Raw genomic sequence first — 12,157 nt, 5'->3', positions numbered from 1 at the left:
AGCAACCTGCTCTTCTATCTAGAAGAAGGCTATGTTGGGTATTATACAACTGCCCTCCCCCTAAGATCATTGTCTTAGGCCCTTCTTCAGATTCCCTCTTTGTAGGAAGAGTGGCTATCCAGAAAAGGGTCTTTTCTGTGGCAGCACCCTGGCTCTCAAACCTGTTCCCCAGAGAGGTGCGTCTAGCGCTGATGCTTTATTCATTTTAGTGCCAGGCCAAAACCTTTTCATCTTTCCTGTATTTTAAGGATTTCTTGTGGTTTATACTATTGGTTTTATTAGATATTTATATTCTATGCTGCCACCGTATTGTTTTGTATCACCATCCTGAGACTTTTGTAAAGGACAGAATAGAAATTCCCCAAATAAATAATATATTAGTAGTAGGAACAGCTAACTTTGTTATTTTTGAATCTGGGAAGGCCAACTGGCCTTCTGGGGGTCTTGCAGGGAGCTAATCTGTGTGAATTGAGTGAAACTGCTACTCTCCAATTCCCTATTCCTTTCCTTATCCTTGTGTAGTGTGCGTTCTGTGTTGCAGTGTTTTAAGACCCTCCACCGCTATATTAATAAATTTCTTTTCCCCCAAGCTTGGTTTATCATTTGCTGAATCCAGTGTTTGACCCCCAGGGTTTTGGGGTTCAGGGAAGCAGATTAGGATGGTGAACCCTGTAAGCTGCTGGGAGGTGGGGACTCAGGGGCAGCTGATTGTTACAAACATCTTTCTGCTCCATCTATATTTCGTAATTCCAAAATTAAACAAGTGATTTAGCCTTGAATTGCAGCAAGGTTTTCTGACTTTCAAATGTTGAACAGTAATAGCAACAGCAGAAACCCTTTTATTTTCTGTTCTATTCTTAATTGGGCTAGTATAAATCCTGATCTGCACTATCTGAAATGTAGATTTATATATATGCAGGTGGTCATAGTGTGGGACTCATAAGGTGTACTAGATTGTTTCTGCCCCTGAGTCCCTTTGGTAGCTGGCCCTGCTTGGTAGGTCATGGTATTCTAGTAAGGCACAAGTGCACACCTCCCACTACCCCCCCCACCCGAAAAAAGAAACAGTAAGGAAAAAAGATTATTTGAGGCTGTGTACAACTGACTACAGGGATGATACCTCCCGGATTCTCTCAGAAGTCTAAGTTTAAGAAGAGAGTACCTACAATAATACACTTCATTATGTTTAAACAGCACACAAAAACTGATTTTTGTCTATGTAGAGGAGCCCAGTTGAAGTGAGTGGAGTTTGTCTGGTACACAGGTGAGATCTTTATTTATACTCACATGGACATTTTTGGAGGCCTGTCCAGTTTTTTCAAAAGAGCATATTGCTCTGCAAAATCCTACATGTAGCAAGTTTCTTTCTTAGAATTCAGTGTACACACACATTTGAAGACAACCTTCTTACAACAAATCATCAGAGAACACCAGGAAGAATGTTGAATTGCGCAACTTTTTATCAGCCTCACATCTCACAATATTTAAAGCTCTTCTTCTAACCCCACTGTAATGGAGAACCAGTTCAGGGCTTCTCAGGAAGGGGAGGGTTGACCCTGGGCTTGAAGGCCCAACTGTCTCAGCCTGGTGGAAATTGAAGGAAAAACAGGCTCCGAGGCAGTGGGAGGCTTGATAGCGATGGGGAATGCAAAAGGCCTTAAATTACTTCCAAGGACGCCATGCACATCCCCTCAAGGCCAAGATTGTAAGCCTGAAGGATATAAGATTCTCACCTGAGTATTGTGAGGAGAAGTCACCCCATGAGTCATCTGTTTGATCTAACTGGATAAAAGCAGGGAGCTGAGGGAGATTGGGGTTCCTCTTTACAGGGAGGTTTCCTGTTGTTGCTGGAGGCTCTGTTGAGAAATACTGCTCTATTCTACCTGGAAGAAGGCTGGGTTGGCTATTGTATATTGTATTAGTGCTAAGAACAGCCAGCTTTGTTATTTTCAGTCCAAGGAGGCCAACCATCCTGAGGGTCTTGGGGGGAGCTAATAGAATGAGTCCAATTAAAGTGTTGCTCCAATTCCGTTTCTTTTCTACCCTCTTTGCAGTGTGTGTTGTAGTACTTTAAGACCCTCCACCTTTATATCGTTTAATATCCTTTTAATAAATCTGTTTCCCCCAAGCTTGGATTGTCGTGTGCTGAATCCAGTGTCTGACCCCCTTGGATTTTGGGGTTCAGAGAAGCAGGGTGGGAAGATGAGCCCTGCCAGCCACTGGGAGATGGGAACTCAGGGGCGGCTGATTGTTACACCCACTTTTTCTCTAGACGCTATTTTTTTCCTTGTGCTTATGAGATTGTTTTCTGCCATAGGATACATTCAACTTCAGTGTTGGTTTTAATACATCTACATTGTGCCTGATTGTCACGCACCTTTCGTGCCATCTTCTGCTTATTGACTGAATGGGATTTTGTGCAAATGAGTTTGTATGCATTGGACACAATGGCACTCCCAAAAATGCAGAATCCCCCTCCCAATGCACAGTTGCACACTTCAGCCTATGGGAGAAATATGCATTTGGGGGTCCCCTTTTAAACCTTTTATATTTTTTCTATAGCTAAGTGTGTGTACAATTGCAGGATTTTAAAAAATGATTTACAGGTTTATATAAGCAGGTGGCATAGTGGTTTAAACCGCTGTGCTGCTGGGCTGGTTGATCGAAAGGTCGCTGGTTCGAATGTGCACAACTGGGTGAGTTCCCGTTGCTCCATCCCAGCTCCTGCCAACCTTGCAGTTCAAAAGCATGCAAATGCAAGTAGATGAAAAGGTACCACTTCGGTGGGCAGGTAACAGCATTCCGTGGACTTCGGTGTTTAGTCATGCCGGCCACATGACCACGGAGACTGTCTGCGGACAAACGCTGGCTCCCTCAGCTAGGAAACGGAGATGAGCACCGCCCCCTAGAGGCAGGCATGACTGGATGTAACGTCAAGGGGAAACCTTTACCTTTACCTATAAGCCATGCAACACAGGAAAAACCAGCCTGTTGTGAAATCCATTGGATGGATTCTTAGAAAATTATACTCATTTGAGTCCATTGAATATTTCTCTGACAATCTCTACTTCTGACACATCACAAGCTTGACCCATTCTGTAGCCTTTAAGAACTTGTTTTGTGATAGCAATAATTCCTGCCCCAAAGTCATAAGGCTGCCATTATTGCATCAACATTCTTGAAGATGGGTCTACTCTGTGCTGTACAACAAGGCTAGGATATCCAAGCAAAAGTGTAGAAAATGTGTGTAATGTGTATACTGTCCAAGAACTTTTAATAGCAAATACGCTCCAAATTGGGACCTAGTCACCTTGGCCAGTTCTCTTTCTGTTTGCCATTTCTGAATGTTCTCGGTAATCCCAACACTGAATGTCTTTAAAGACTGAATAAAATATATTCCAGTTAATCTCCATGAGAATATATATTAAAATGCACATCTATCACCTCTGTAATACTGATTTTCCTATTCTCTTTCTCTCCCTTGGTTAAAGCCATTGGTTTGTAGCTAGACTTCCTGTGAGTGGAAATTTACTCACAGGATGCCCCCTTTGGAGGAAAGGGAGAGAGAAAATATTTGACAAGTCTTCCTTTCTCCACCAGCAGCCCCATATCTCCTGAAAAGCTGCTTTAGAGGGTAGACAAACCTTCTGACACACTGTGAGAAATGGCATGGGAGTCTGAAAAGGGAATCAGCTAAAATTGCCTCTCACACCATTGCCTCCAATGGAACCCTCCTCTTGATCTCAGATTCTTCAGCTATCAGAAAGAGCCTTTCTATAACCAAACTGGATACAGGTGTCACTCCACTGTTTCACTGTTAGAAAAAGTTGAGGATGACTCAGAGTTCTTTCTGGGCTATTTTTTTGGCAGTAGCATATGCCAGTTGAAAAGAAAGTTGCCAGTTTTGTACAAGTTGCACAGTTTAATTGTATACTAGGGAGGGCCAACTCTGAGGCATTAGAAGCAGAACTAGATGTGCAGGAAATCTGTTTCCAAGCCTGTCCTTCCCTTTGGAGTAAGAATTGGTGGACAAAAATGTGTGTGAGCTCTTCTTATTCCAAACTTTGTCTAGTTCCTGGGAATCTTGTAATAGTTAGGATTTTTTTCCTATTGTTCAAGTTAAGCATTTTTTAAAAAACACAGTTAAAGAAGATTTTGTAACTATTTTGTGGCGTTAATATATGAACACTTTCGAAACTTTGGGGTGTGTCCCCACTCTTAAACAGTCTCTCATAGAATTACATGCCTGTTACATGGAAAAGGTAGCAAATCCTTCCTTTAAAAAGGGGGGAGCCTTTGAATATTACATATTCATCTCAGCTGGAAAGAACCAACCATTTAAGTAATGATGTTTATAAGTATAAAAGGCTATTAACAGAAGATTAAATTCTGCTTTGTGAATTAAGCTAGTTACTCTACTTAATAAGCATTCAGTGATAAAGCAAGACAAATTCTGAGAGTAAATAGCCTTTCACATTCTTTGCTTACAAGGAAGTCTATCTGTGCACTTTGCACAAATTTCTTGGTGCTTTGACAGCTAATTCATATATCACCTAAAACCACGCAGATGATCACATTTGCATTGTAATTGACTAACTGTTTGGGTATTAGGGACCTGCTTCACGTTGGCTTTCACAAAAGTCGCTAAACATAAATACTAAAACTTCACATAGCTTAAATATCAACTTTCTCTTAGTACAATGGTAATTTTACTTGTTTAGCATTACTTTTTGTGGAAACAATAATGTTTGAAGTGAGTTTTGTCTAGTTATATTCATGTAGACATTTCTAAATACTTAAAAAAAGATTATAATGCTTCAGCTTTTAAAACAACAGGCTAATCCCTGCCAGACAATGTCTTGGATTATAACAGGCTTTAAGCGTAAAGTGTTCAGAGTGCATTTGTCAATCTGGTGATTATGTAGCCCATTTTCGTTTGCAAAGAATTCTGTTGAACAGGATTCCTTGGAAGAAGCCCAGGATAAACTAACCAGAGAGCCCCCCCTGGTGTCTGAAAGTGTCCTCAGATATCAAATTTATATCAATCACAGGAAGTCTTGGCAATCAAACCAGTCATTTTTTCCCCTCACATCTGGAAGTTTAAAAAAAAATCTGCTTTAAAGGTCACAGGCATCATGGGTAGGGCATGGATTGAGGGCCATAGAAAACATGGGAAAGGAAGAATAAAACTAGATTTCCACCTTTTTAGAAATAGTTATTTTTAAATGGCCTGGAACATAGCCAAACTATACAACCCGCTTTCTCTCCCCCCTCGTCCATTTACATTTGTTGCTGAATGAAATGTGGCTGAAAGATTTTTGTTCTGGAATGTTAGATCTCTTCTTGGGATTTATGAGTACTTTCTCCTGTTTGCTCAGAACAATATTTTTATAGCAGTATAGATCCAGAAATTGAGTGTGCTTAGTGCTGATTGTAACTTGCTGTTTGGGGCTGTGTGTTGTGTTTTCTCTTTCCTCGATCTTTTCCCTTAGCTTTACTGCTAAATGTTTAATCACAGCTAACTGAACTGATATGTTTGTGTGTGTTAATGGATGCTTGTGGCTTTTCTTTCCTGCATGACTTGAAATCTTAAGCATTTAACTTGAAGAAATGTAGGAAACACTTCATCTTAGACTCTTTCCTCCAGCCCTTCAAACAAGAGCTTGGGGAAAGGTTGTAAAAACAGAACCTTTCCCATTTGATCCACAGGTATTCCTTACATTAGACAAGGAAACTAGTGTGCTGAAAGCTACAAAACTTCTGAAGCCTGTCTCGAAAACCAGTTCCATATGAATAAGAATCAAAAATGGCATGAGGTTAACATGTGCCTATAGTAAAAGGAGATTGCAAAATCCTAGGCTTGAGCAAGATATTTTGATGAAATTATATTTAATGGTGGATAAATAGAGTTCTAATTGCTGCTGTGTGGTTCTGCTTTGTTTTGACACATATTCTAATGCACAGAATAATTTTCATTTGTTGACTTATTTAAATCAGATGCACAGGTTACATGTCCTTTAGGCACATAATAGATATTTCACCATCTGGCTTCAAAAATTTCTGGCTAGAAAGGGTTTTTTTTGGGGGGGGGGAGTGTGTTAGGGTTAGTTACTACTTATCTCTACCCTTGAGTTTTGACAAAGGATAGTAAAATTACAATAAATTAAACTGTATAATAAAGTGCTAGCAAAGTTCATCATGAACATCAATAAATTGCTCTTAAAATAAGCCCAAACTGTTGAAAATCACATCTTACATTCTTTCTTCTCCTTTATGGGGTAAAGGCAAATTTCACTGTGAAACATGCACCTCAAACTTGAGACCATTATTTAAATGAGTCATCTTTTCTGTCTAGCAACTGTTCTAATCTCCTGCACAGTAGGGACGTTGGTCCCAGTCTTACCAGAGGAATAGGTGGGGAATTCACAAAGTGGAAGACTCAGTTTAGTAACATAGGGCTAAGGTTGCAAAGGCCTCCATAGATCAAAACAAGGGCCTTGATGCAGGCTTAGAAGTTAATAAGCTAAAGTGACTATAATTCTGTCTTCCTGCAACTGCCAGGAAGTGGGTGGCAGTCTGCATCAGATGAAGGCTTTGAAATTTTTCAAGGCATGTCCTGTATATAGATGACCTGTAGGTATAAAGGCAAAGGTGCATGTAGTAAGTTAATTATTCTGGTTGAGACATTTATTTTGTTTTTACCCTGCCTTTTTACCAAAATATGTCACTCAAGGTGGCTTACAAAAACAATTTTAAATAGACTCAAATAATAAAACATTAAACTACAATAACGAGTAACTATTGCAGAATGAAAGTGGCACCTAACCTGTAAACCCACTTGGGGCCAAAGGCTTTATTGAACTAAACAGTCTTAGTCCATACAGAAAGGATAGCAGAGAGACTCCTTAGGAAGGAGTTCCACAGCCTAGGAGTAGCCACCGAAAAGGCCCTCCTATATTGCCACTAAATGCACCTCTGATGGTGCCATGATTGAAATAAATATAAATAGCTGATTAAAACTCACCACCAGCCACAGCAATCACCAGTTTGTTCGCAAGGTTCTTGAGGGTGGAAGCAGGAATACTACCAGCCAGCACACACAAATAGCTTTAACAACTCCCCCCTTCCTTCCCAGAGCCCCTGGATTCCCCTAACAATCAACCTTCTGCCCTGTTTGGATTCTGTTTCTAGGGTTGCACCTGGGTTAGGAATGGTTCCAGGAGCCTGCCCATTCAGGGCAGAGTGTTCCTTCATCCAAAATAGCTGTAAATGCATCTGGATTAAGTGGAGCCTGCTGTAAAATTTTGTCATTGCAAAATACCCTTAAGAACACAACCATTATGAGGCAATTTACATTACTCCTACCAGATACCAAACACAGTTAAACAGAAATTGAGCAATGGTGTTCAATAGTCTGAAGACATGCAGAAGTACCAATGGGATATCTGTTCTAAGGTGCTCAGTGACCAAAAACTTAGCCTGAAGCTCAATTGAAGTAAACCTAGTTATGTTAGAAGTCAGCCACAGTCTTCCTAGAAATCATGGAAGACTAGAAATCTTGGGAACTGGCCAGCAATTACCAAGCAATTTTAGATATATTGTAAGAACTATTTGGTTTAATTACACGCGTATTAGAATTAGAGAAGTTTCATAAATGCATCTAGTAATTTCTTCATTCCACACTAATGGATGCTTAACTTTCCTGAAAGCAAGGGTTTACCAGACCTTACAAAAGATGGCTGTGTCTTCAACAAGATAGGCAAACGCCAAAAGGATACCAAAGGTGATCATGTGCATTTCTCGAAATACCTTCAGAAAAATGAGATGGAAGTGATCCAAATAAAATATGGCAAGGACAGCATAAATGTGAATTCTACATTAATTGTGGTATCCAAGTTGGAGTAAATGCCTAGTGACTTTATTTGAAAAGTAGCAAGTAGAAAGTTTTGCCTCTAATGGGACAAGCCAGGAAACAGCCATCTTTAATATTTCTTTTTCATGCCATGAAACAACTGAAGGCACAATCCAATGTGTGACTGGCTGGAGACATGCTGGATGTTGTAGGGCTACATGTGTAATATAGTCACTTTCTCCTTGTCCATGACACACACACATATGAAGGGCACATTATACAAACACAACTTAAAAAGACAACTAAGAAAAGTATATAGTACTTTAAATAGAAAACATTGTCACTTTCCCAATAGCATGACTATCAGGAAGGATATCTCAGTTTTTTACCAATCTCACATTCCTTAGTGTAGAAAATAGATGCACCGATTTTCCTCTGACTTCAAAATGGAGCTCCAAAGTGACCTCCATTTTGAAATTTTCACATGGCAATTTTTTCTTATATCCAAATGTCAAGTTATACAGCCATTATATACTATGGAGATGAATCTGTTTTCCCAAGTGGATTTAGCATTTTTAAAGACATATGAATTAGCCAAATCTTATCCAAAAGGATTTATGCAAAAATATGAGTAAGAAAAAATAAGGGCTTTGTATGAACCATAAAGTACTTTGTTTGATACTAAAGCTTTTTCTTTTATTTCTAAAGAAATCCTTTACAGGCAACACTTCAATATATAGATTATCCTTGATAGTATTTTTATCTGAAGGTGGGAGGGTTTTTTGGGCTTATCACATTGTCCCACTTTGTTTAGCTTAAGAAGCTATTGAAATACTTAGCAACTCTTCTCCAGTTTCTGCCAATTTTTTGGCATCTCTGCAGTGAGGCACACAGTTTAGTTTTCATAATGGGGTAGTTTTAAAAAATATACATCTGTTATCTGATTAATTTCTACATTCATGGTAGATTCCAATGGAGGGCAGGGTGAGTAACTATAGCTAAGATACTAGCATCTTCAGTAGCTCAGTTTCACTTTTAATTTGACCAAATGCCATTTCTAACTGTACTGGTTCCTTGTTTAATGTAATCCCTAATCTCTGATCTGTGTTGTGGAAGGTTAATGGAATAGTAAAACCTTCTTAAAGATAGTTAAATGTGTTGCCGTGTCCTCGGGGTAGCTTCTCCACTAAAGATGTTTTCTTTTCCACCCTGTAGAGGTATCTCATTAAGGCACCCACTAGTGTCATTATTAAGTTTTCATGTGTTTCTCAGTTTTGATGCTAATCTCTGGGCATGCATTCAATTCTGTTCTTTGCAGCACCAATGTGGTTATGAATTATTCAGAAATTGAGTCTAAGGTTCGAGAAGCAACCAACGATGATCCATGGGGACCTTCAGGGCAACTCATGGGGGAGATTGCAAAGTAAGTGATAATTTGACTCAGCAGTGAAGAAAGGTATATCTTTATGCAATATATATATATGGTCCTTGCTTCATCACTTCTGAAGAATATACATAAATGAAATGAAGAAAGAGTAGTATTAATGGTGCACAGCTCTGAAGGATGGCCACAAGCAACTATTTATTAAAAACTATTTTCATGGTGCATTATAATTTGGAGCATAGAAAATTTCCTTTGGGCCGGGGCCCTGCAAAGTATTTTTCAGAAATATAAAATGGGGCTTCTTCATAAACATAATGTTTTCTCACACAGAGAGCAAATGATTGGTATGATGGACAACAATAACAAGGAACTCTTAGGTTTTTTTCACTATTTCCATTGAGAGGGGAATGACTTATCAGCATTGCTAATCTAGTGAGTAATTTTATTTATGAAATGCTTCTGTACAAATGTCAAAAGCTCTGTATTTGGCAATGAAGCTTTAATTTGGAGCAAGTGTGCCATCTGCTGTCAAATGCAGGTCCTTGCAGGTTTTCACTGCAAGCAGCACCATAAGGATAATTCTTCCTCTTTTGTTTTTAGGGCAACATTTATGTATGAACAGTTTCCAGAACTTATGAACATGCTTTGGACACGAATGCTAAAAGACAACAAAAAAAACTGGAGGAGAGTGTATAAGGTATGTATATAAATGACTTTTCGCCATCTTTCCCAGGATTTAATTTTGTTCTAAACTGCATATATTGAAGAACAAACACAACTGAATGTTTTAATTTTACCATAGTGTCCTATCATAATTAACTCAGTTTTGTGCTTTCATTAACATAGTATCTATGCTAAACTTTACAGGCTTCCAGATCCTCTGTGTGTAATTCTTCTGAGCTTGATTTTAATCAAGCTGATTTTTTCCATAAATGTTTTCTAAGGGAAAGTCAGTGCTGGGAAAAAAAAACTCATTTTCTGTTTCTCTCCCTCTCTCTGCCTCCTTCCTTCCCTCTCTGTCCCCCACTCTCTCTTTCCCTCCTTCTGAAAGTGCTCTAGCCATTTGAATTTTTATTACTGCATTATATACCAAAAAGGGAATCTGTAATTTGATCTTTTAAAACAAATAAGCAAATAACTCTCTTGCTGGCCTTTTAATGAGAGCCATGTTTTTTAGTCTTTGTTCCAAATGTTCCCTTTAAAAATAAACCAGTTTGAGTCCACTTGGGATTGAATGATATATTTACCTCTGTTTTCACACATTGTACTGGCCTCCTCCAAAATGCTCCATTTTCTGAATCATACTTGAACTTGTATCTAACCGGAGAGATAGCCCGTTGTTTGCCTCCTCCCGCCCCCTCCTCCTTCCTTTAGTTAATATGCTCATTGCAAAATATTTTGTGTTTGTTTTAGTGTACTTTCATTGAAATTCAGCATAAACTTCACCATAATGATTTTTTCTGTTTCCTTATGGCACTGAACAAGCCTTTTAGATTTAAAATCTTGTACAGTCAACAGAATTAATTGAAAGGCAAGGTTACTCTTAAAAAAAGTACTCTTATAGTAATTGTTTTCCCTGAAGCATGATGTAAATTAATTTTTAATACTGTCATACATATTACTTAATGTTCTTAAGAATACTTGAAATTATCTGTGAGTTTTCATTGCAATTTATAAACATGATTCTGCTGACATCACTGCAACTTCTTCAAATTCACTTTTTAAAACATGAAGGGGGAAAATCCTAGAAGTTGTAGGAAGTTCACAAAATTAAAATATTTTTCAGCTTATTTTTGTTTTGAAGTTTGCTTAAATTTACCTGAAAATACTGAGCCTTGAACATCAACACATTTCGTGCAGAAAGCCACATAGATAAATTGCCATAAAAACGGCTTTTAAATGGAAAAACACTGGGGAATAAGGCAATTGCAAAAAAAGAGAGACACAAAAGAAAATTGTTTCATTCTGTTGAGTTCAGGATCTTTTTTTTCCCTTAAATTGCTTTAACTGTTTTTTCTTTCTTTCTAGAGAACAGTCATTCTTCACGCAAATGACTTACAATTTTTATGTTCTAGGTTTTTTTTTGTCTTAGTAAATGCAGTTTAAAACTTGTACACTGTCTTGTCAGCAATTCTTGCTTTTAGCAGCAGCATGCATATAGAAAGTTTATTTAAATAGGAACAAATCTTGCTTTTGCTTACTAATTTTGTACATTTAGGCTTTTTATTGCAGTTAAAAATACTGATGGCGTTTGTTCATGCAATCATAAGGTGCTTTGTATTTTTATAGTCTCTGCTGCTCCTATCTTACCTCATAAGGAATGGATCAGAGCGTGTTGTTACAAGTGCCAGAGAACACATTTATGATTTGCGATCCCTGGAAAATTACCACTTTGTAGGTGAGCGATAGAAAAATCTTATAAGCAAATTAAAACAGTAGTTGGAGTTGTCAGTCACCTGAACCAGCTCAGAAGCTTCCCCACTCTAATTAGAATGTGACTGTTGCTGGTTGTGTGAAGAGTGCAGAATCCAAGACGTGGGACCCTAGAGTATTAATTAGTGAAGACAAGAACTTGCAGAAAAGACTGGCTAATAACAACAGAACCAACACAACATGAGTGTTCGGGTTTATATTAAAATATGCACTAGAGACTGGTCCCCTGTGGTGTGTGTAAAGGAATAGCTTTAATCATATGGGAAGAAAAGGTTAGAGCTCCAAAACATACACATCTGTTTGAAGCTGAGGATTTTTTTTCCTCCTACCAAATAATATTTACAGTGGAAAGGCAGCAAGGCCAGTGTGTGTTGTGAATAAGAGGCTTAGAAAAGAGAAGCAAATTTTAGTTTGTAGTGCACTCCAGCTGTCAGCATTTTAAAAATACAGTTTTGAACCAAGACACAAATCTAGTAGTTAAAATAATA

The 12,157-nt window shown here is 38.4% G+C and overlaps 1 protein-coding gene across 2 annotated transcripts in view; it reads left to right on the top strand.

Moving 5' to 3' along the window:
• CLINT1 (clathrin interactor 1) overlaps nt 1–12,157 on the top strand; it is an 89,333-nt gene that overhangs the window by 38,900 nt on the left and 38,276 nt on the right. For both annotated transcript variants that reach the window (XM_044450923.1, XM_044450920.1), the window contains exons 2-4: nt 9,171–9,275; nt 9,837–9,933; nt 11,526–11,634. In XM_044450923.1, the coding sequence (XP_044306858.1) occupies nt 9,171–9,275; nt 9,837–9,933; nt 11,526–11,634 (311 nt within the window). The remainder of the gene's footprint in view (nt 1–9,170; nt 9,276–9,836; nt 9,934–11,525; nt 11,635–12,157) is intronic.

Source organism: Varanus komodoensis, unplaced genomic scaffold (genome assembly GCF_004798865.1).
Source record: "Varanus komodoensis strain SLA01 unplaced genomic scaffold, ASM479886v1 scaffold6_1, whole genome shotgun sequence".
In the NCBI taxonomy this organism is placed as follows: domain Eukaryota; kingdom Metazoa; phylum Chordata; class Lepidosauria; order Squamata; family Varanidae; genus Varanus; species Varanus komodoensis.
The sequence above is the reverse complement of the archived record's forward strand: the minus strand, read 5'-3'. Positions and strand labels throughout refer to the sequence as shown.